The 25,721-nt window shown below is 37.1% G+C and overlaps 1 protein-coding gene across 1 annotated transcript in view; it reads left to right on the plus strand.

Moving 5' to 3' along the window:
• KPNA3 (karyopherin subunit alpha 3) overlaps positions 1-25,721 on the plus strand; it is a 47,782-nt gene that overhangs the window by 18,397 nt on the left and 3,664 nt on the right. The window contains exons 2-16 of the mRNA XM_058821817.1: positions 1,624-1,668; positions 9,732-9,821; positions 10,017-10,046; positions 10,133-10,185; positions 10,270-10,365; positions 12,400-12,485; positions 15,400-15,486; positions 15,901-16,070; positions 17,189-17,233; positions 19,728-19,859; positions 21,005-21,133; positions 22,778-22,882; positions 23,015-23,086; positions 23,201-23,363; positions 24,268-24,362. Coding sequence (XP_058677800.1) covers positions 1,624-1,668; positions 9,732-9,821; positions 10,017-10,046; positions 10,133-10,185; positions 10,270-10,365; positions 12,400-12,485; positions 15,400-15,486; positions 15,901-16,070; positions 17,189-17,233; positions 19,728-19,859; positions 21,005-21,133; positions 22,778-22,882; positions 23,015-23,086; positions 23,201-23,363; positions 24,268-24,362 — 1,398 coding nt within the window. The remainder of the gene's footprint in view (positions 1-1,623; positions 1,669-9,731; positions 9,822-10,016; positions 10,047-10,132; positions 10,186-10,269; positions 10,366-12,399; positions 12,486-15,399; positions 15,487-15,900; positions 16,071-17,188; positions 17,234-19,727; positions 19,860-21,004; positions 21,134-22,777; positions 22,883-23,014; positions 23,087-23,200; positions 23,364-24,267; positions 24,363-25,721) is intronic.

The raw sequence follows: 25,721 nt of genomic DNA on the forward strand, positions 1-25,721 counted from the left end.
TTTACCAAAATGGTGAGAGGGGGAAATAACATGCAGTTCTGGTGGATGCTGTAGTGCTGGTGTCCTCTGACAGTGATGAGGACTTATTTTGTTTAAAGTAGTGGAGTTCAACCCTGTAGATGTAAAAGGAGCATTTTGTCCATGTTTACATGAGTGAGCTGGTTAATCAAGTAGTCGGGAGGAAGACAAGCCTTTCTTATTCTCAAGTGAACCCAAGGTAATGAATTTCATGGAGAATTTCATGAATTTTATAATGGAGACGAGACAGCTTCAGGGAGACCTCATTGCAGCCTTCCAGTACTTTACAAAAAGGAGGGAGAGAGGTAGCAAGAGGACAAAGGACAGTGTTTTTAAATTGAAAGAGGGTAGGTTTAGATTAGATGTCAGGAAGATTCTTTACTGAGAGGGTGGTGAGGCACAGGTTGTCCAAAGAAGTTGCCCCATCCCTGGCAGTGATCAAGGCAGGCTGGATGGGGCAACCTGGTCTAGTGAGCAGCACCCCTGCCCATGGCACTGCTGTGCAAACTGGCTGAGAGCAGTGAAGCCATTGTAGTTCTGTCCTGCATATATTCATGGTGTGAAATCCGCTCATTTTTTCTATCTGTGTTTCATCTTTAGCACGTTTGGTGTTTTCTTAGGTGGCTGATGGGGAGTGCTGGTGTTTACTGTTTGTTGCTGGTCTTCACTGGTAACTTTTTTTGCTCAGGGAGTTATTTGCCCTAACTCAAAAGGAACATGATAGTGGCAGTGAAGGTCAGTAGGATAGGACATAGGAAATATTTTAAAAGGCTAATTTTAGTGAGTGTGGGTGATCTTGCTGGACTGCCAGCAGTCATCCAGTCCTGTTCTCCTTTGAATTGCATTCTGATGGTACATGTTTTTTCCACTGATAGTTGAATGAACCTAAGGAGATTGCCTTCAGTAGGCTAAAATACGTGTTCAGTGTTCTGGCCTCTCTTATCTGAGAGGTGCAGCAGCATTGTCGGGAATGTGTTCGGAGTGTGCAGTATCTTTAAGGAGCTGAGATGCTTGTGGGCTGGTTTTCCTTTGTAGTGTTTCAGCTACAGATCCTAAGGAGACTCAGTACCACTGTACTACTTTGTTTCCTTTTTCTGCAAGCCTGATGGGTCTTGTTGCATAGAGCTCAGTCATGATTGATTTTGGCCAGAGAACTGGTATAGGTTATGTGTTTAGGTTGTGAATGTGATTATATGGGAATATGAGATTGTCTGATATGAGAATATGAGAACCTGGATTTACTAGTGCTTATGGTCTGCACATGTAAACACCTGGAGAGTCATTTCAGTGAAAACACCTGGAGAATCATTCTAGTGAAAACTCCATGGGGAAGTTGATATTTTGTACCTTTGGGATACTTCTTGAGGTAAAAGCTATCTGTAAGGTGTATGATTAAAAAAAAGAGAACAAATCAAATCAAACAAAAAAAACCCAAGTGAAGCAAAACATCACAAAAACCATGTGCATCCTCCTAGAAAAGATTGAGTTATAAATTATGCACAGTTTTCCATGTCTTTTGATGAATAACTGCATTTTTTAACCTAGAAACAGCTGATTCCAAACTGGATACGACTTTCTTGACATACTTTTTTTTTTTTAAAACAGACTATGAGAAGACACAGAAATGAAGTTACAATTGAATTGCGGAAGGTGAGTCTGCTTTTCTTTATCAACTATGTTGCTTTGCTAAAAGTGCTCTGGTGTCTTAAATAAATATTTTTCCATAAGCTTTGCTTTATAGCCCCAAACTTATACAGAAAAGGTGTAAATTTGGTAAATACTAACTGTGGATTCTAATTTATTTTTCTTCTCCAATTTGTGAAGCTCAGTACAACAGAACAGTACTGCTTTACTCCAATGTATTGCTTGGAAATAATCCATATTCAGTTTCTGTACCAGTTATTATAGTGGAGCTCTCAGCTGTTCAAATGTTTAAAATCTCTGAATGGGAAAAGGGAGAGTTTTAGCATTTAGAAAGTGAGGTTGTTAATTTATCTTGTTTTCTGAAAATTATTGCTTCCATGCTGTAAAGGGAGTTAATTTGGGGGTCAGATTTTGGCTGTATTGGGTAAATGTCAGTATGGCTGGGAAAATCATGAATATGAGAGCTGATCTAGTTTACTGCTCTGCCTAATTAGAGCATTCGTTGCACCCTCATCTTTCATAACTCTGGCTTTCCTGCCTTTCTCAGCACCTCAGAGAGAAAGGGTAAGCTTTTATTTGCTTTTGGGTACCTTCAGTGTATTTGAGGACTTCATACTGGCCCCTTTACCTTTATCCTGTTGAGACAGATTCAGTTCTTCACCCTTTTCTTGAACACTCTCTTTCCTAGATTTGACTTGTTGCTGCTTCATAGATCCAAATTGCCCGAATTTTTCTGGAAGTGTGGAAATCTGAAAGGATGGAGGCTGCAGCTGAGTTTTAAATGGCATAGTGAAAACCAGTTCCTGATACTATTTTCCTCTTTATACTAAGTATGTTGTTGACATACACAGCACACAGGCACACAGTCTGTGTATGCTTTGTACACTTCTGAGAGTACCACAAAGTAAATATAGTTATTTTGTTTGCGCAGTTGAATAAATGCAGATTTTTTTATTTTTTTTTTTTACAATTGACTTCTGTCTCCTGAATTACATCTGCTTTTTCCAGGCTTTCCCATTCTGTTCCCCAGTATGCTTCTAGGCTTCTCCAACTTGGTATAACCTGTATTTTCTATTAGTTTCATTAATGACCTGATAAGTATTTGGTTTTAATATTCTCAATATAGCCCAAACTCCTTTTGGTCTCCCATTTGATGCTTATCTCCAGTTTGCCAGTTGAATCCTTGACAGTTTGAGTAGTGCTTGCTTAGAAGTGCACACTCATCAAATTCTTATTTTTCATTATTTGCAAACTGAGAAGACAAAATCCTTGCTAAAATCAAAGTGAAGGGTTTGTAAATAGAAACTATGTTGATGGAAATTAGCTTGACTTTTGAGAAATTTTGTCTGCACTTAGCACCTAATTATGTAGGAGCAACCAAAAAAATCTTGTAATAGTATTTTCCTGGGATCCTTCTGTTCCTCTTGGAAAAAGGGACTTTGTTTTTTCAGCTCTTACAGAAAAACTTCTCTATCTCATTACAATATAAACTATAAACGTTTTTAAGATTCATCCTGAGACTATAATAATTAGTCAAAGAAATCTAATTTGACCCAGAAGACTGGAAAATGATCAGCAGTGGAAGTTTATGGTGACATGTTAGAGGCCTTATTTCTTCAGAGATGGTGTAAAATTTGCTGTGTAACTGTGAAATCTACACTGGGAAAAGTCATTCATTGCACTTGGGCAGCCTGTGCCTGCTAGCAAAGCAAACCTGTAAAAGATGGCTTAACTAATAGAGCATATCCTTATACATCTTGCTAAATTGAGATGGAATGTGAGCCTTCCTGTGCAATCTTGGAAGAGAACTTTGCAGTGCAAAGTGAGAGTTTTAGTTTTAAATTAATTTTTATAATTGGTTTTTGTAACAGGTCACAATTTCAAGGCCAGTTTATTACAGAAGCGTGGTGGGGAGCAAGTCAGACACTTAAGGGCAAGATATTATCCTGTGTGGAAGGAATCCAGCATGTGCTAGTAGTATGTGAGTGAAAATGAGGAGGAAGCCTGTGAGCTGCCAGTGACTTCTCACTGAAACCTGCACATGCAAAGATCAGTTACACATTTAGAGGAGAAGCCTGAGCACTAGATGTAGGTCAGACTGTAAATCAAGAGTGAGCAGCAGCTGCAGCACTCTTAAATGCAGGAATTGGTGTTCTTGAGTTTTGGTTAAACATCTTCACTGCAGAGACCAGAAAAAATCTGCTTTAATAATAAATTCAGTGCGTGTCAACTCAGCTGGTGCTAGTGGGCAACTGGTTTACAGTTGGAACTCTGTGGCAGATGAGATTCTGTGCATTGCTTCTGGTACAGAATTGAGACTGAAATGTTAAGGGATATGTTTTATCCAGTTCCAGCAGTGGAAAGGATAAGTTCTAATATCATTGCTTCAGTCTTTACAGTTCACACTGCTGCTCTAGCATGAGTATGCCAAAATCAGGAGAATTTTGGCATGACCTTAGTAATCCACTGGTGCCTCTTCAAAGGAAAGGGATGTGTTCTCTTCATCCCAGCTACCCAGATGCTGTATGTACACCTGGCTTTGAGGAAAAGAGGCAAATTGAGTGTATTCTTGCTCTGTACAGTTGAAGCACTACACAGTCATGGGTTTGTCTTTTGAATCAATGTGGATATAAATATTAAATGAATGGATCTGATGAAATTGCTCACATCTCTGTTTAGTAAGATGGAATAAATAAAAAATCATGGCTTTGAACAGTAGTAAACAATTTCTGCATGCATCAGTGTGAGGTGTTTATTCTCTTGAAATTACAGACATCAAGGTGCATTTGCAACACATTCTGTGTTTCAAGAATATATTATCTCTATTCACTGTCTTCACACCACAACTCTTACTCTGGAAGAAACTATTTTTTCCCCTGCTTTTTATTTCTCAATCACTTATTATTTGTTTAGGAATTTAATTGACAAAGATTAGCAAAGCCATCTGACATGAAAAGGTAGCAGTAGTCTGGCAGATTCCAAGTTGAGGCATGGGTTGGCATCATGAGCCAGTCAGATGACACTCCCCAGGGTCAGATGCCCTTTTACTGATTCCATATTGGCTTGGTGTTCTATGCATTTTGAGAATGGATCTGCTACATTTCTGGAAAGATAGTCTTGGTCTCTGATTATATTGTTTGTACAGCAACAGCTCTGAGAGCTTAAACTTAAATAGCCATCTCCCTTTCCTGACAGATAAGTGTCAGTTCTGATACTGTAAGAGTCAGGTGATGGAGACTGCATCAGGATGTAGAATATAAAGCTCTTCAGTGCAGTGTCTTGGTGAAGTCTGATTTAGAGTGTTTATCACTTGCTTTCAGCATCCCAGAAACCTGAAGGCTGCTCTGCTAGTAACAGGGATCCTGGAATTAATTGGCTTAGTCTGTTAGCCTCAATCTAGAGGAGCGTGGTGGATGAGCAATGGTTAGGATTCAGTTTAAGGTTCTATATTTAAATGAACCCTGTAACTCCATTGCTCTGAGACATCCTTTGATTGTGGTTGCTTGGCTTTCTCTGAAGATGAAGTTGGTCTTGGGCCACTTGTGTGCCTAAAGAAAGGCAGTCAGTCCTTAGCCAGGTCAATGATACATACAGTCATTGAATTAGATGTCACCCTTCAAAGGAAGCCTTAGCACTCCTAACTTCAGCAGAAACACAGGATACTGTCCTGCTAACTGGAATCCTAAGAACTTCCATGATCTCTCACAAGGTTTATTTTTGGCTTTCTTGGCAAACTCAGCTGCCTCTGAGGGCTCACAGACATGAGCACGTGAAAGCTTTAATTGCCAATTAAGTTTGGTGCAAGGCAAAGCAATTATTTGCTAAATAAGTGGCAGATTAAAGAGTCATGGGCATGTCTTTTTTTACCTCTTTCCCTGGCATACTGTCCTTGTTTCTACTCTGATCTTTCTTAAAGATTGCTTATGCCCATGATAGCTCCTAAATAAAGTAGAAGACTCTTTGAATAAAGGAATCTGTCTTTTATGTTGCTGGGAGTGCTAGGGTGGAAAAAATATTTTTCTGATTCTCAGTAAGTCTGAAACTCCAAAAGAAAAAGAAAATACTTAGTTTCAGGACAGTAAAACTTGTATCAGTTAAGTGTCTTTTCCAGTTCAATGTGTATGTATAGCTTTTTGTTCGCTGTAAAGAACATATTTTAGTACATAATATAAGTCTGCCAGTTTGAAGAATGACTACAATGACAGGGACACTGAAGCACTATTAGTATGTTCTTCTGGAGGCTTCCCTATCAAGTGTTAGTAGCACAAATTCTTGGAAAAGAATTTGCATTTACTCTGCCTCAACTAATTCATTTAAAAAAATTACCCTAAGAGGAAAATTACATTCCTAATGGATTCTTTTAGAGGCATAGTTGAAAAGGGCTATGAAGAAATTGTTTGGAGATTTGCTTGAATCTTTGAGTGAGATCTTGCTGTTCCCTGACATAAGAGGTCTCAATCTTTGCAATCCATGCTTAGGCCATACACTGCTATCTACTTGTTTTTAGTCAATTTGCTCCTTTTCTGAGCACTAACCAAACAGGAACATTATGATGGCTCTCTGTTGTCACAAAGGTGAATTAGCAGAACTCAAATGTAGGGAAGCTGCCTACCTCTTCTAACTGTGTATCTGTAGCTAAATCTTTATCTGAAGAAGAATCTTGGAATCTGACTTGGGCTCAGTGGTAGCTTAAAAGGGATGTCCAGAAAATCTGAATCTACCTCCATCAGTGGCTTGAACCCTTAGTCTCTCCTTGGATGTAATTGCAGGGGCAAGAGCTGCTTGTTGTCATCTGTGAGTATATCTAATACTGGCTACCATTAGGAACTCCAATTTTTAATGTTGAAATGTTCTTGAAGTTCTGCTTTTTGTCCTCAGAAGACTCAAACATAATAATGTTAACTTTAGTCCCTCAAGAACGTCTACTGGCTACTGAGCACCTATTAAACTTTGCCCTGACTTGAAGAAACAAATGGTATTTGTTACCTGCAGGCAAAGATTTTCTTGTTAATTTCTTTTCCCTTTTAGTCTTGGAACCTCACAACAGCTGGCACTCTTCACAGAGCTTGCCTGCGTGTCCAGTGCTGAAAAATATGGAGAAATTCATATTTGACACCTTTCCCAGTTCCGTTAGAGCATCCCATTGGCCATGTCCCTTTGTACTAAGTTCAGTGCAGCACAGAGTGTTTATGATGTTCCCTTTACCCACAAGGAATCTTCTGTTAAATTGTGTGTTTGAACATTTGAAACTTGCTTGTGTTAGTCTATATATTTTTTAATCCTGTGTCTATCTTCCAAGAAGATAAACAAAAGAAATACCAGAATCTGCAGGACTTGAATATTTCCTGTTCGTGTAGCTTGACCATCCCACTGTCAGTGAAGCAAATGATGGGCATCTGTCATAAAAACTGGACAAGAAAGTGCACTCCTGGTATCACTACTGTTACCTATTCATTTGGCAAGTTTACCAATGCCCTTTGTAGGCTGCTGCAGTGGGATCTCTAGCAGCATGTTGGCAATACTTACAACCAGCAGTCAGCACCTGTTTATGAGCTTCTGTACTTACTGTACATAGTACACATGGTTCAGGCAGTGTTGAGGATCCTCCCTTTAGAAGGAGACCTGCTGCATTTTGTTTGTGACAAGGTTTTACCCTTCATCAGAATTCTACTCTGATGCTTGTACCTTTGAAAGGGCTCTCTCACCAGGCTTTGAACAGGACAGCTGTGTCCAGGTATGTTCATTTGTCTTCATTTTCACCACAGGAGCCTGCAGAACGGGCCGGTGCTTTGATTTAGGCAAAACCTTTTTGAGTTCGCTACAATATGTCCAAATACCAGCATTTTAAAGCCATGGCAGGCTGCAAATCATCTTCTTTTACCTTCTGTAGGAGAGTGATTGGCCTGTCAAATACTGGAGAGAGCATTTTACTTGTCTAGGGATTGGACACTTTTGCAGATGGACAACAATATTTCAAATAGCCTTAGAGACACTGTCTAGAACTGAAAGGTTTCATGAACACTGACTTTATAAGAACTACTAATTAGAATAGAAACTTTTGGTACTTCTCAGTAAGTACTAGCCTCTCTGCCTCAGGCTGCTGTGGAAACTCTTCTATATTGGTGCTGATAGTTGTTTTTCAACCCAGCCACCTGCAAAGAGTGAGTAGCTACAGGAACATTGTTGCTCCTTCTTTCTTTCCTTGGCTGAGGTAATTTTTTCTGGAGCCTATCACACCATATGACTGATGGCCTGAAGACACTGCCTGCACTCACAGAAATTGTGGTGTTACTCTGTGGTCAGTTACATCCTGTGAAGTTTCTTTTTCTCTCTTAAGGGGGTGTAATATCTTGGCCTTAGAATATGGACTGTTACTGGTACTTGTTTTAGTTAAGGTTAACAGTAGGAGGCATTCTGGGAGGTGTGCTCATGGTGCTGAAGGATTGGATAGTTGGATAGTTGTGTGTGCAGGTATAGAAGGCTTACTGGAACAGAAGAGGCTCTTGTTCAGCTCAGTGACTGGTGTGGGAAAATCAGGTAAATACACTACAGGTCATTCTGCTGAAGCCATCAGTTAATGTGTTCCTGCCTGATGCACGTGGTGTGCATACACTGCTTTCTTGGTGCTCAGCTGCCTGCTCCTTCCCATCTTCCTGCTCTGCAGATGCACTTGCCAACAAACTGCCTGTGCTGCTTTTCTGTACTGATGTGCTCCATGTATGCAGCCATTGCTGCACAGCTCTGGGGCCAGTCTAGGTGGTCTTGTGCACTCTTTGAGGACCTAGTTTCTGTTCTTACAGCTTGACTGAAATTAAACTATGCTAGGTCTGTGAGATACTGTCTTCTTCATTAAAAGGTTATTCTCATGCTTGTTTGTAGTTCTAGCTTTGCTTTATCTGAAAATAAAAATATATTGACTGGGAGGATTTCAAACTTGTTGTAAGTTATTTCTGAGATGTCTGAAAGGTAAACAAGTCCCAGAAATTTTGGACCTGGAATTGCTGGTTTTTATAACATAAAATACTGGGGACCCTTCAATACATCATTCTGTTTAGAGGCCTTTTTTAGATATTACAAACCAGGTGTGGTATAATAAAATCTCTTAATGAGAACTGTGCTTGTCAGATAAATAGAGACTGAAAAGCCTGCCTGTCCTTGCTAGTATACTAGATTTCTTCTAGATGTTAGAGCTAACTCTTACTCTTTTTCAACATTTTGCATCATTAAAGAATGAAATCTTAATAAACATATAAAAAACCCAAAACCAAGCATAAATAGGTGTTCAGATATATGTACTGTATCATCATCATCTTCCATTGCATCTTCTGTCTTTGTACCTCTAGACATACCAAAAAAATATAAAGTCTAAAATTTAGAAGAGACCATTTCATAATTTTGGTCTAATACTTTTAATACATTTTGAATTTGTAAAAAAGTGTAAACAATTGATGATTTGTTTTCTTTCTTTTTAAATTACTGTTTTATATCTTCAAATTCATTAAATTAGGAATGTTAAAAGGAAATGTTAAATGGGTATTTTACCACTGAAAAGATAATTTTATTCTTTTGTAATTCCTTAAAGGAACTAAGACTGGAGGGTGTCTTGTTTTTTGTCAGAAATTAGGCTAATAGCTTGAGTGGGAAATACTGCAAGTGCCAGTGTGCATGGAGCATGCTACTTTACACAGAAAATGCAAATAGATGTGACCAGGGAGCTTCAAAACAAGGTTTAGCTGAAAAATAATCTTTCACTGAAAAAGAATTTCTGTTACGTGTGGCTAAATGTTAATATCATGCAGAGCTATGAGTATTGTGAATGCCTGTTAGAAAACTGATCCCTAGAGTGTGAGTTTTAATTAATTCAAATGTCATGGATTGTTGTAGATCTGTCTGATTAGCAAGCTGCCAGATTATTACAGCTAAAATACTGCAAATTCTATTTGCAGTTACAAATGCCTTTAAAAAAGGCAACCTTATCTATACTTAAATGTTGAAAAGGTCCATTGTGCATCACCACCCTGTACTAATAAGCATTAAAAGTGGCTTTATTTTTTGTCATTTCTTTACAGAACAAAAGAGATGAACATCTTTTGAAAAAAAGAAATGTTCCTCAAGAGGAAAGCTTAGAAGATTCTGATGTTGATGCTGACTTCAAAGCAGTAAGTTCCTTGATTCTGGAATTGTTTTTAAAACTTTGGTGATGTCTCTAAACAATATATTCTGTTATCTTGCAGTTATTTGAAAGTAAATTTATGAACTGATACACTGTTAAAATAAGTTTTCTTGTATTAAATGTTTAAGAAGGTTATAATTTATCAACAAAATTACTAAAACCTTTTTTTTTTCTTTTCAAGCAAAATGTAACACTAGAAGCTATACTGCAGGTATGTTACATTTAACTTTTTTTTAACCAGAAGGGTGTGTTCTGTGCATTTTTAGTTTTTACTGTGTTTTTAATTTTTTTTTTCAGAATGCCACAAGTGACAACCCAGTGATCCAACTGAGCGCTGTCCAAGCTGCAAGGTAAAAATAAATAAAGATACAGAAACATAATTTATATAAGGTTTTTATTTTAAAAGTTACTTACTTTTGCTTTCAATTTCACAGAAAACTCCTATCCAGTGACAGAAATCCACCTATTGATGACTTAATAAAATCTGGAATTTTACCAATTCTGGTAAAATGCCTAGAAAGGGATGATAAGTAAGTATTCTTTTTAAAATCTTCACTGTTACTAGAAATTTGCATTAAGAAAAAAATGATTATTTGAAACAAAACTGAGGATTCCAGCACCATATAATCTGACACAGTGGATCACATTCCATGGTGATAGATCAGAAGTTCTCCAGGAATATTTATTCTGCTACAGAAATGTAATTGAATTTTTTCGAGCGTGTTTGAGCATATCCAAGTAATGGAGAAAATCTTACCACATTTATCACTGGGTTTGAATATTTCAGCCTTTTACCAGCTTTTTTTAAGAAGCCTGCCACAGACTTGTGTTTATTTGTGTGAAGGCAGAGAACATGCCTGGTTGTGAACAGGGCATTTTTGCAGAATACATTTGTCTTTTCCATTAAGATTATTAGCTGAAGTTTCTGGTTTCTTCTCACTGCAAGGTGTGTTTCCTTCTGGCTCTCTGCTGCTCTCTTATGTGATGGTAGAACATGGTGAGCATGCTCTCTGAGTCTATTGAAAAACAAAGAGCTTCAGTAAAGAACGTAGAGAACACTGAGCATATAGCTGCAGGCATTTAATGACATATAAGAAACAAAACATGCCATATTCAACAAATCTTGAGCCCCTGATTTGGATAGATAGGGATTAACACAACTGAGGTTAATATTTTAGCCTGTCTTTGATCTCAGGCAGACATGAATGTATTTATAGTATTTCCATTTTCAGTGTTATTTCTGCAGCTATGAGAGCGAGGAATTTCAAAAATATGTTGTGGTATTTTTGGTGTATTTTGATGGCTGCAAAACTACGACCTGTGAGTAGGGTTTTTTCCAAGCTTGTTTAAAAAAACAGTTGCTTAGAAGGCAGCCGACAATAACATTCAAATCAGGAAAGAATTTTAAAATGGGTCATGAACGCTTGTCTGCTCTAGAAGTAGATGGTTCAGTGCTTTGAAAATTCTTTTTAATTTGAATCTTCTGCTAGTTTTTGTATGATTTACCCTTGTAAATATTTAATAAGTCTTTCAAAATTAAGCTCAATTTTTTTTAAGCAGTCCTTTTAATCGGGATTGCTATGTAATATTTAGCAGAGTTAAACTCTGAAAAGACTTTGCATAACAAATCATTAAAGCTTTGGTTCATGTTATACTTGAAAGCTTATCATGAGAGAAAGAAAAAAGGGACTAACCTGAAACTAGAGTTTTAATACACTTGTTCCTAAAATTTAAAGGTTTATAGGTAGCTGCTGACAGGTGTGATTTGTTTTTACCTCCTTTTTAATTCTTCCCATCCCAAATAAAACCTCAAATTGCTTTGGAAATTAATACACAAAAAAATTTCAAAGAAGCAGGTATTTAAAACTATATACAAAACATGACTGATAAAGACACAAAACCCATGTAAATTAAACAGTCACCTGACAGTAAATATTCTCTGTTCTTCCTAAATCCAGACACTTACAGTGGTGCTAATGACCATGGGCTGTAAACTCTTTTGTAGCTTGTAGAACTCTTAACTTAAACAGCAGTTTTCATGCAAACTGTTTTACTAAACTGCTGTTGGCACAGACAGCAGTTGACAGACATCTTGGAAGAGATGTTGTCTCAGCTTTCATGACATTTGTAACTAATTTTATCTGTATTTAATAAGACAGGTGTGATGCTGTCTTCTCATGCTGATTGTAGATATTTTGCCTGTCAGTGATGGTGCAGAAAAATGTCTGTATCCAAGTATACCAGCTTGCACTTGATCTGGAATGTAATGGCAGGAGAATCAAGTTTACTTGGTTGTTTGGTTGGGGTTTTTTTGTTACAAATATTAATTCAGACTGATGGATGGTTTACAAAAGGTCAGGGAATGAAAGATCTCTTTTTTTCTTACAACTTTTCCCCTGAAAAGTCCGGGCTTAGATGTTGGAGTTTTTTAAATGTTAGCCCAGTGGTACTGCCTAAATGTAGAGTATTTCTTATGGATACAGCTAGCAATGTTGAAATGAACCATAAAATAGTCTTCCGATGATGTATCAACTTATAACTAGTATCAAATTCTTTCATTACAGTCCTTCATTACAATTTGAAGCTGCATGGGCATTGACTAACATAGCATCAGGCACTTCTGCACAGACTCAAGCTGTTGTACAGTCAAGTAAGTATTACAAATTTGGTTTTTTGGGGGAGGAGGCAGTCGGGCTGCATATTGTGGGAAAAAGAAAGTATTTGGATAACAAATGCCATTTCTTATAAATACCATTAAAGTAATAAATACATGCTTGTCCTGAAGATTTTTGAAAGATTTCTACATTTGCTCTTAAACATAAATCTGCTTGTCACTAACAATTAATGTTAAGGATGCCAGACAGGATTTCCCATAACGAAGACAGAGAATGACAGATGACACAATAACTATATCAAAAATCTAAGTCCTTTCTCGTTCTTAGTTTGATTTCTGAAATCATGTACCATTAATTGCTCTGTGGCTAACACTTAAGTTAGGAGTTAATTCTTTCTGCCTCAAAGGTGTGTTCATAAATCTTATTAAAGTTGTTAAATATATACAGTTATGTAAGGTTGCACATTTAAATACATTGTTGGGAAAATTACCATCCTTTCGTTGTCTGTATGATTAGTATCTCCTGTACACACAAGTTTATTGAGCTGCTTTCATTTCTTGTTTAACCAGACAGTGAGAAAGGAAAGAAACTCTAAAGTCAAATGAAGATAAATTAATAAAATATTTTTTTCAGGATTATAGCTATAGCTTTTATGGATCAGCATACTTATCTTAAAACAATCACCTTTGTGCTAAATAAAATATGTTGTCATAAAACACTAGATTATAGATAAATATATAATAAGCTGTCTTGGCTTACCCATATTCTCATTTTTATATGGGAAAGTGGTGACTTAGTTGTTTGAATTTTTTTTTACTGTATGAACCTGCCTTTCAAATTGAAATGCTGGTTTATATGTTTTCATGGCTAAGAAAATAACTAAATTATTAGATTCTGTATATTTAAGATATTGGAGCAATATTATTGTTATTGTTGTTATTATTACTATTATCCAAAATAAGATTTGGATAAAAATCCAAAGGCATTAAAACAAAAAAATCAACATCTTGAATTTGCTTCAAAAATTTCTGGTGTGATTTGGGCGCCTCTGTTTTTAGATTGCATTTGTGGTGTCTAAGTGCCTTTGAAAATCTACTTCCAAGTTTTTTCTTCCTTCTTGACTTGTTCATTGGTTAGTCATTGTTTTCTTTCTTTTTCATGTCCCACAATGTTGTCCTGTTTGAATGAAGTTAACAGAAAGGATGTTTATAGTATTAGCTTTACAGGAAAAAATCTCAGAGTAAAAATTAAAAGTAGAATAAAAGTATGTACAGCAGAGCTAAAAGCATTATTGTTACCTGAACAATTGCTAGAAGTTGAAGTTGGGACATGTTTCTCCCAAAATCTGTTTAGTTAATGCTTGAAAAGAAGAAAATGTGCTAAATGACTTCAGAGAATCAAAAAGCATTTTACTCATGAAGAGAAAACAGATGAAGTTTAGTCTGCAAGTCTTGCTGCTTTGACTGGGAGATGACCAAGGGAAAACAGTCTCCCAGCTCCTCTCCCTTTAGATAAGGAAGGGTTTGAGGAAACAAAGCAATAGGCCCTTGCAGCTACAGAAGAGGCTGATGCAGCCTTAATACAAAAGAAGGCATCCTCCTGCAGTCAGGAGGGACAGATGGTACTTGGGAGGCCCAGCAAAGGAGGAGAAGTACTATATGCACAGAATAGCTCCTGGCAGAAGCCAGTTTGGAGCAGGGATAATTAATTTTTTCAGAGTGATAGGTCAGATAACTTCAACTCATGCTGTCTCAGGTTGTCCTCCTGCCTGAGTGATATTATGAAATAACTTCATTCCTGGTTTGGAAAGCATACCAGGATTGCAGTGTAATATAAACTACATAGTTGACCCTCTTCTCCAAAAGATGTTGAATGCATGTATGACTGAATTGTAATCTCAGTAATTGCTGAGAAGGAAGCTAAAATATTCCACTTGAGCTAATGGAAGTGGGGTGATTTTATTACAAGAGTGAGTGTTCTTAAGCAAGAGTGTGTTGCTGTCCCTGCTTGTCAGTTATAAGCAATGGCTGAATCACTCCTGGGGTGGGCAGGGAATTTTAGGTTATCTTTGTTCTTCATGGCTCTGTGTTTTTCAGGAAAATACATCAGAGTTTTTTTGCTTATTATCACTTTACATTATCAACACAATATTGATTCACGGTTGCTCACAAACTGTGTTGCACTTTTAAAAAGTTTGTGAAGCTATTTCTGCAAGAAAAATACTGTTTAACGGTATATAAACTGATCTAGTTTACTCAGACTATAGGATGAGTATGATCATAGATAGATTTTCAAAATTGCTGCAAGAGTTACTGTCTTTCAAACAGTATGGCTTGTCTGAAGGAAAACAGTGCATGGGGATAGTAGTGGGATGGTTACTTAGCTCTATCAAATGTATTTAATTCCACAGAGAATGATATCTAAAATCAGTACCACTTCCTTAATTTGCTATGTTGCTGGCATTATATAAGAGCAAATTAAAATGTGTCTTGGGCCTGGCAGATGGATGTAAATCTTCACTGCATATGGAAACTAACTATAGCCACCTCTTGGGAGGGAACTATTTTCTTAAAGTCAGGATATGAAGCACGTTTGCACAAGTGGGCATGTCATTCTGCTTGGTATGTGTTGTGATCCTGGATAACTGGAAAATCTGAGTTACCAGGACATGAAACCTCACGCCTGCATACTTGAGGGTCTGCCTATCGCTTTGAGAATTATGGGGGAATGTTTAAATGTGGGGAGCACTGTTGATTAATAATTCTGTTCTTAAGTCTATTTTTCCCTTCTCTGGATACATATAGAAATGTTCAACTTAGGTTTTTTGCACCCTTCATAATAGAAACATTTATAAGGCATGTTGGAGAATGTGTTTTGTGTAAATTAGTGAACATGTTGCTCATATACCAAGATTCAGCATTAAACAAATCTAATCTTTGCATTCTGCAGATGCAGTACCCCTCTTCTTGAGACTACTTCATTCACCACACCAGAATGTTTGTGAGCAAGCTGTCTGGGCTCTTGGAAATATTATAGGTAACTTGTTGTTTTAATGGTTTGAATTCAGGGAACATTTCATTTTAGAACTTGACTTTTTGAACATTGGCATTATCATAAGAGACTATGTTTCCTCTGAATTCTGTGTCTTGATGCAATTTTTTTGAAAGTATATAATATGGCCAGAATTACATATGTACACATATGTACATCCTGTTTTTTCTCTAAATAATAGTATCACTTGCTATGCAAAATATTAACAGGATAAATTTTGTGTTTCCTAAAATATACATACATAACTTTACGTATGTATATTTAATTAAATATGACCTTTTAGTGGTAGATTATTGGTGAGGAAACATAGAATTTCAGTATCCCAACATGTCATTGCATACATTTCAAGATTCTCCATTTTTAATGTAATTTCTTTTGCAACAATTTTCATTTCTGTAGGTGATGGTCCTCAGTGTAGAGATTATGTCATATCACTGGGAGTTGTCAAACCTCTTCTGTCCTTCATCAATCCCTCCATTCCCATCACCTTCCTTCGGAACGTCACATGGGTCATTGTAAATCTCTGCAGGAATAAGGACCCCCCACCGCCTATGGAGACAGTTCAGGAGGTAAATAAAGAATTATGAGACAGATAATGTTTTATACTCTGGGCTGCAGGCCAAATGATTTACATTGTCATATTATGAATTTTTGCATGTTCTTTGTCACTGCACATGTGTTGTGCCACTCTATCATATGTTAGATGAAATAATTTGACCAATTTGGTGGTTCTTGCTACAGCTGTAATAAAGGTATTTGTAACATCCGAAACTGAGTAAGACTAAAGTGATGAGCTATACAACAAAAAAATTTACATACTAGAAAGTATTAAAATACTCAGCATTACATGTTTTCACTAAAAATAAAAAGGCCACAATGTGATTTTCTACATAGAAGAACTCAGATGTAGTTATTTTCAGCAAGAGGAAGCGTAAGTAAACAGTGACATGTAGTACGGTTTGTGTTTCAACTCAGTGTGCACATGCAGCCAATGCCAAGTCCCAGAAATCCTGAAAATCCTTTTAAACTGGTGAACAGAGCAAATGCTTGGTTCATAATGTTGGCACAGTTAGTAAAATTGAGCTATTTGACTAGAACTGTAATTGTAAGTAAAGTTCTTGATTTTAAGATAAATTCAAAAGTGTAGATACAGTTTTTGAAGGCATGTGAAGTATGTTACTATTAACAGCTAAACTTTAATGACATTTTAAAAATGAAGCAGAGAAACAAGGAAACTTGCAAGTAATGCTTTACTAAATAAAGCACTCTGTTCAAAGCAGTTTTATCACAGCCCAGTTTCATATTTTCTCCATTTGTGATTATAAAAAATTAAACTTTAATCCAAGAGGTTTATATATTGATATTTGGCTAATAATTTTTGTGTGTGATGATTAAACTTCTAAAATATCAGTAGGGTACCTTATCTCTGTTATTTGCTTGTTTTCCCTCAAAATACAGTCTACATTCTGTGTCTAGAATCTAGTACTGTCTCATATTTTCAGAAATTTGAAATACAGATTATACAGATATTTTTATACATACTTTGAGGGAATGAGCAGCTGCTGGAAAGTATGTGATTACAATATACTAAAGCAGACTCAAGCTAAGCTTTGTGATTGCAATACTTGGATTCATAATTTTACCACCAATTTTGTTCTACTGTAATGACTGATAAACTTCTTTTCAGATTTTGCCAGCATTGTGTGTTCTCATTTACCATACAGATATAAACGTAAGTAATTTCTAAAGTTTTAGATATTTAGATTATTTGTTTTCTCTAGAAAGAAAATGCTACAGGATTTTGTTAAAGTAGTAAACTTGGGTTTGTGCGTTAATTTATGTATAATTAAATCATAAATGCATAATTAAATATGAAGACTAATGTGATTGTAGCCATTCAGAGCATGAAAAAGAAAGTGCAAATACCATTTCTGAAATAGTTTTTGTAGAAGATGGCAATTTTTTATCCTGTACATTTGAAATAGCTTTAAAAATCCTATGTTTAATTGAGCACTAGAAAATTAAAGTGTCAGCTTTACCATCAGCTGCACTTTAATTCTGCCCCGGTTTATAATTTTGCCTAGATGATATGTAATACGTGTAAAAACATTAGATGTAATTCTGTATATCAGTCCAGTAAAATATTGTGATCATAAGGGTAAACCTGACTTCTGTAGCTTGTTGGGTGCCTGACTTTGCAATGTTTAATTAAAGAAATCACATATTAAAGTATATTTAAACAAACAGCAATAAACTATTGTTTTGTGGCACCTTTGACAACCTTCATGTTTTTAATACTAAACCTTCAGTACTTCCCACATTCCTGAATCGTGAGTTTGCCTGTGTTTTTCCAAGTAATGTCGTAGGGAATGGATTTACCTCATGAAGCCGGATATATTGGGGCTTCAGAACAGAGATCTGTGTAATTGACAGATGTTGGGCTGTTTTTCTTCTCCTTCTATCAGGACTTTGTAATCCCTGTAGTGATCCTTTAGTTTAGGGAAGAAGGAATTGAACCCTTGTGTTGGGTTTGGGGATAAGATAAAGCATGAGATCAGTGGGACTGTCATTTGTTAGTTCAACACTCTAGTAGCAGTGTTTCTGCTGCTTTTTAATAGTGAAGTGGGCTTGCCTCCACAAAATATTTGTACAGTTTAAGCTGGGATTTTGCCAGGGTTTTCCCAGTGTAATGTGAGTGGGAGACAGCACATGGTGACTTTTCAATGAGTAATTTGGACAAAGCTGAACAGAATTCATTGCAAAACCGAATACACTTCTAACCTGTAGGCTCTTTTTTTCTGCCAAATTTTAAACTTTTTGCAAGCAATGATTGTATGAGAGCTTATTGATGTAGATATGAGACTGTGATGCCAGGTTTTGACTGATCTCAATTAGGGTGTCCGTCATTTTGATCCTGAGAGTCAGGTGCTAGTTTGGAGGTACCAGTGTGGTCTCAGCCTCTCCGTACTGGAGCAGCAAACCTATCTTTGGAGATGAGTCAGTGATGCAGGTAGGTCAGCCCACAGTCCTGTGAGCGCTTCTGGCGGCTGCTGCTCTCGTCACCAGCAGGGCTGTGGGGCAGCAAACTGGTGAGGCACCATCTCTCACTGCTTCTGCTGCCACAGTGGCTTCACTGCAGCACAGGAGGTGAGGGCAGCAGCAGGCTGTGGCAGGAAAGCCTTTGGGCTGTGCTGGCTGGCATCCGGAGCTGGGTGGCTGCAGCTGGGTCAGGACTGTGAAGTCCTTCCTGTGCTCTAGTACTGCAGTATTCAGCTGTTCTCATAGCTGGAAATTGCAAATGGCTATCTGAAAAGTAGGCTAGATCTAGCAACCTAAACAGATTATGTCCTTAGTAGGGTCCAGATTTCTTTTCCTGCAGTTCCTAACATCATGTCTATGTGATGTGATATCCCTCTCTGCTCGCTTTATATCTGCTTCAGGTACTACCTTTCAGTGACTAACTTTTGTACCTGTCTATTTTTGAGGGCTTCTAATCATCCTTATCAAGTCATCAGTGACTTTTTTTCTTTTAAGATTCTCATATGGCCCTGCATGATAGGCATTTCTCTGTGGGTTTTGCTTTGCTTGAACACTTCAACAGTTGCCACATTACAATAGTTGCCAGTCCTTTAGTTGGTATGAGAACCCCTTTCCTTTGCTGCTTTTTATTCTTAATATGAAGGCAGGAAAAGGCATACATCCAGACTTGTTTGCAGTTTCACTTCAGAACTGCACTATGGATCAGAAATGCTAAGATGTCCAATGGATTAGAGACTTAAGGGAATTTATATATTCTGTAATCATAAGATAGCACAGCTGACAAATTACAGCTATGCTAAGGAAGCAGTATTGGTATTTTCTTCAGAAAGTTACTAGCACAGCTACTTACCTGAGCTGGTTGTCTATCTTGAAAATGTAAATCAAGCCCAACAGTTTACCTTTGTGAGATGATGTATGCTGTCACTTTGTGCACCAAAATGTGGACATACAGGACATACAGAAATTACTCTGATGGAACAAATGGCCCTGGTTTCCATAGTTGTACATAATAATCTAACATATTACTGATTAGGTCTTATCACAATCATGTTTAAGTTTTTCCTATAACTAAATTGCATGTTTTCCCCTCTCCACCCCAGATAGTAGAATGTTGTTCACTAAATTAAGCCTTCGTTATACAGATTTTTTCTGTTCAACATGTAAACCGTATTCTCTCCAATTTGCAGATTCTTGTGGACACTGTTTGGGCTTTGTCCTACTTAACAGATGGTGGAAATGAACAGATACAAATGGTGATTGATTCGGGAGTTGTACCTTTTCTAGTTCCCCTTCTGAGTCATCAGGAGGTTAAAGTTCAAGTAAGTCTGATTCAGTTGTGTTTGAATAGTCCTTTGTATGCTGTTTGCTAAAAAATGTGCCTTACAGTATTTATTAGTGGAGTTAGTGAGATGAACATTTATAGCTACATTTTGCGTAGGTAAAATGAACAAAAAGTATTACCTACACTGGGGAAAAAAATGTTAAAAAGAGACAAAACTCAAGCAAAACAGTGCTAAACCAGTTTTAAGTAGTAATAGGTTAAACATTGACTTCCATTATGTGATTACCAGGGGTGCCTTCCTTTTGTAGTCCTAAAATATTTAATGACAATAGATTTTATGTTTTCCAGAATTCAAGTAATATGCACTTTTTCTGGTGCTGCATACATGGTTGTGCATGTTCTATCTGAATAGTTCATGGAAATCTATATTTTGGAACCTTTACAGTATGGAAATATTTGTGAATGCTGAGTCCTTTTAATAAAGTATATTTGTAATTAGCTGTGAAAGGCTAACTGAGCTTACTTGATTAATTTTAAAGACAATGTGAAACTAAAAGCTAATTAATGTGCACTGGGTTTTTTATGACCCATCTGCTGTAATATGGAGATCTTCTGTATATCTGTGCTTTTGACACATTTGTTTAGTTTGTACTTTGGATGAGATTTGGCTGTCTTAAAATTTGTCAGACTAGTTCACTTGATGGAAGAAGTCTCTCCAGTGTTCTGTCACTTGTAAAGCATTTACTGACCAATACATAAAGATGTAAAGTCCATTTCTGAAATCACCTGAGACTCAATAAGTAGTTGTGAGGTTTTGAATGCCATAGTGAGCAGCTGAATGGAGCAGTGAGCAACCTCAGCAGACACAGAGCCTAGAAGCTGTTGTTGGAATTGTAGCACAGATCAGGTACATGATGACTAATCTTCAAAGGTTTTAATATTCTTTTAATTTCTAATCTTTGCACTTTTTGAGTTGAGCTGCAGTGCATTTATTTTGTAATGTACTGTGTATTTTGATGAACCAGTATCCATTTTTTGATGTAGCTCAGAGGATGAAGTGCTAAATTGTATTTTGCAAAGTGTTTTTATAAAGAGATATCTTAAAATGCTCTTTGTTACAGCGTAAGTAACAGCAATGTCTTTAACATGCAATTTTTTTTCCTTCCCACTTTGGATATTCAGACAGCAGCACTGAGAGCAGTAGGCAACATAGTAACTGGTACTGATGAGCAGACACAAGTTGTTCTCAATTGTGATGTTTTGTCTTATTTCCCACATCTCCTGACGCATCCAAAAGAGAAGATAAACAAGGTATGATTTGTTTCTTCCTAACTTAGTTTTTTTTTTGAGAAATAAAACAGTAGCCTGTGGAATATTACAGAAGAATTTCCTACAGCTGTTATTTCCAGCATGTGAGCAATTCTGTATAAAGATGCAGCCTTTGAGGCTGGTGCTTAATTAGGACTGAAACCAAACAGCCATAGTGAGTATCCATGCATTGGTGTTGATGCCTCGTGCTTTTTGGGAGGACTGAAGGGTTTTGCTTTGGAGTGAGATACTTTTTCTTTTAATTTGCAAAATGAATAACTGGCTAACTTCAGTTACAGTTTTTCATAATTTTATTTGAGTCCAGTGAGTTGCATAAGACCAATGCACTTCACCTTTCCATAGTAAAGTTGGTTCACTTGTTCATCTTCAAGGAAGGAGGGTGTATCACTGTTCTTCCCTGAAAATTGTCTCTGCATTTCATCTCCTTCCTTTTGGCAGAAATAACTTCGCTGCTGCAAGGCTGGGATGGAATAGGGAGAGTTTGATCAAAGTGATCAGTGCCTCCTTTTCCAGAGCTGTATTTTGTGTTATTTGGGGTTTTTTAGTCATTGTGCTATCTTCCATTGCAGAGATGGTCTGGTTGAGGAGAAGGCTTTTTTGTTTTGATTATGTAATTCCCCCATATAGTGTATCATTGAGGAAAAATCTATTTGTGAGGAATCTCTGTTTCTTCAGGCCCTGTCAGCTGTGAAGATCTCTGAAGAAGTTATCTTTGACAGTCAAACTGATGTGATTTATTTTTGCCTTCCCTCTTAACTCTCACAAAAGAGTGATGAAGAGCTCTTTTGAAGGCCGGGGAATTATTTTTGTACCAAAAAAAAAAAAAAAGTCCAGAAATGCTTTCAGTTTTGTTTCAAGTCTATATTGTGAGAGGCAAATAGAAATAAAATAGACGTCCCTAAAAAGTGGAAACCCATGGGTTTTTTTCCTGCAGTGCTTCATAATTGCCTTCTTGCCACATCTTTTACTTAAGATTGGAACCTTTTTAAGATGTTCTGGATTGTCATGACAAGTACCTGCTTTGTAACTGGGAATTTATAACTGCCATCAGATAGGTGGTAGCTATGTGGATGAACCTTCTGAAGGAGTAACTGCTGAGCAAAGTCACAGGACAGTGTCATGTGTGATACATAAATGGGATTTGTGGACACCACTTCGTGTTACACGAAGAAAATGGGAGGTGGAGTCTTCCTTTTATCATAGCAGAAAGGTTCTACTGAGCTGTCAGTAGTAGGATTACAGGGCAAGTCCTTTTTTTTTCTGATGCTTTACCAGTTTTCCTATTTTCCTCATAAAACTGATTGAAAGTTTAAAGCCTGTCTGTGAGTCCAGCAGTGCAAAGTGGATATAAGGCATACATTTCTGGATGTATGGAGACACTTCTTGTGTGAGAGAGAATCTGGCCCTGTGAATCAATCGTATTAATTTTACATTGATTCCTTTTATCTTTCACAGTACAATAAAAGTTTGTGTGCTACAAGTGCTACTGAGGAGGAGGAGGCTTGTCTAGTGATTGCTCATTGTATGATGTTAGGTTTTGAGGTGGTCAGGTTTGGTTAAGTTCTTTTTTTCATCTGCTGACTAGTTTTTAAACGTGCTCTACTTTTTTGCTTTATCCCATTGTAGGAAGCAGTTTGGTTCCTTTCCAATATCACAGCAGGAAACCAGCAACAAGTTCAGGCTGTAATAGATGCTGGGCTAATCCCCATGATCATACACCAGCTGGCTAAGGTCAGTCAAGCTATCAGCTATGCAAGTTGTCATCCTCTTTTTATAAATCTGACATGAGGGGTTTGTGATTTTTAATAAGTTTGACAGATGTTTCCATGCTGATTTTAATGAGCTATTAATTTTATTTTTCAGGGGGACTTCGGGACACAAAAGGAAGCTGCTTGGGCAATTAGCAATTTGACAATAAGTGGGAGAAAAGATCAGGTATGTGTAGTGGGATTTCAGGCTGTCACTAAAATGTTGTATATGCAGCCATTTATGTAAGAAGCACAATGCTGAAATTTTTGTTGTTGTTGTTTTTTGGTTTTAATTATTTAGGTTGAATACCTTGTACAACAAAATGTAATCCCACCATTCTGCAATCTACTCTCAGTAAAGGATTCTCAAGTGGTGCAGGTGGTGCTGGATGGCCTGAAAAACATCCTGATAATGGCTGGTGATGAGGCTAGCACAATAGCTGAAATTATAGAAGAGTGTGGAGGTAAGAGCTTACTAGACTTTTAAAAAATTGAGTTGGCTGGATGTTATTCTGTCCTCCCCTTGCTGCTGTTGATGTTTACTGTAGTGTTATTTAACATGGGCTATTTGAGTAAACAAGGGAGACTTTTTCATGAGAGACATTACTTTTTTTTTTCTGTTTATTTCAGTTTGGAGATGGCTGTGTAGAGGCAATTGTTGAAGGAGCTTTCTGTAGCATAGGTATTTTTTAGGTTTCAATGAGAATTGTAATTCTTTTCATTTGACAATTGCACATACTTTGTCCTGTGGCAAAACACACAATTCTTGCTCCAGTTCATTGCCCTGGAAGCAGTTTTAGGATCATAATTTCATTACAGAGCAAAGCAGGATGAGGAGTCTTTTCAATATCACAATCCAAGTTGTAATGTATGCTAATTAGTGTATTATAATAAAGAAATACTGATGAACATAATGCACCGGAAGCTTTTCCCTTGTGTTATTCCATGTCCAGTTTGAAAATAGGAGTAGTCTTTTAGCTGCTTTGTCACCTTGCTGTTTTAAACTTACAGCCAACACACAAGCATAGCCACTTCTTTTTGGGGATACATAGAAAGCACAATGACTAACCCAAAAGTTACGTAACAGACAGAAGTTTTAAAAATGAAAGAGTTTTATCTGAATAAAGAGAAGACTCCATTATCCATTGCTCATAAAATGGAATATTCCCTGGCATATAAAGTTCACAAACTACTTCTCTTTACTCTTAGAGACAAAGAGAGCTGCTGTGTACATCATATTTTCAAACTGAGCTGCATCTTTTCTAGTGTGTTTCAGTAGTAATGTTTAATTATTTTTCTTATTTTTTTAAAGTAGTCAGTAACTCTGGTTTAATCTTGCAAAACTCTTCTCCATTTTCTTTTATTCAGGATTAGAGAAAATTGAAGCCTTGCAACAGCACGAGAATGAAGACATTTATAAACTAGCATTTGAAATTATAGATCAATATTTCTCTGGTGATGATGTAAGTATGCTAAAGATGGAAAAGTATATGCATTGTGCTCTTAGCTCAGTAAGTACATTGTCACTGTTCCTCAGCTCCAGTGGTCATGAATATACATTATCTCCCAAGTCAGTTTTCCTGGTCCTTGTTCAGTAGTTTCCCTCAATTTAAAGTCTTTGTAGAGTTTCTCAATGTCAGGACTTTCCTTCAGCAAAATCTAGAGGACTACTCTAGTTTTGCCTAACAAATTGATCAATGCTCACTTAGTTTTGTCAGGTTGACATGCAATTACTTGTGATTAGAATCTAAACAGTTCTCTGGCTCTCCTTTTTATTTTCTCTCCTCTTTTATTTTCTCCTACATCAGTCTTTGAAAGAGGCAGCAGATCCTTACTTTCAGAAAATGTTTGTATTTCAACTCTGTATTTGCTCAGTCTGGATTCTGCAGTGAAAAGCATCATCAAAACTATTAACACTTTTTGCAGCTGTTTGATTTAGTGTTTTGTTGTACCTAGGGATAGGTGTTTTGACCTTCTGATTCTAGCTCCTCCTGCTACTGGCTGCTTGTGAGTTTCTGAGGAGCACTTCAACATGCAGTTCAAAGACAAATTATCTTTTCTAGGCTTTGCGGGGTGTCTGCAGTTCTACAGCCTAGTAGAACTGTTTTCAGTACTTCTCTTAAATAGAGCTGGCATTTAGAGAGTTCTAACTTCAGGAGTCAATAACTTTCAATTCATGGGCCCATTATATGATTGGAAAGTTAGTCACCAGAGGTTAAGATATGTGAGAAGTTCCCTATGCCTGTAGTGATTCTGTGAGAAGTGTCCTAGAGTCTCCACAGAGACTCTAAAACTTCTGTGTCTAACTGAAGAGTGCAGTCTGGTTGATGTGGGTGGAAAATATCTCTGTTGAGGTTAGTACTCGCTTTTGTGCATTTACTTTTTACATTAATACAATTTAATCTATGCCCAATGGGCTGAATATGCCTGCTTTACTCAAGAGCAGGACTTTCCTTCAGATTATTATGTTGTTACTATGTTTTCTGGAGCTTCTGACACTCAGAATTGTAGGAATATCCATAATTGCTCCAGGGAGACAAGGGATTGGTTATGGTAGCCTGATTGGCACTGTTATGATGGACTGTCCAGGAGTGTTCTTGCCTTCTGTCACTTCAGGAGCTTCTGTATTCTCATGAGACATTGGTGATTCCTTGATGTCCCTTCATTGCTAATCCCATCTGTTCCTTTGCTGAGTCCTGTAAAGTGCATAGCCTGTACTTTATTACCAGCACTAACAGCTTCCTGACTTCAGTTTTGTGTGTTAAAGGCAGGTGAGCTTAGGTGGGGTTACTTTGTAGTATCCCTGCAGAAGGCAGAAGTGC

The sequence above is a fragment of the Ammospiza caudacuta genome, chromosome 2, assembly GCF_027887145.1.
Source record: "Ammospiza caudacuta isolate bAmmCau1 chromosome 2, bAmmCau1.pri, whole genome shotgun sequence".
NCBI lineage: Eukaryota > Metazoa > Chordata > Aves > Passeriformes > Passerellidae > Ammospiza > Ammospiza caudacuta.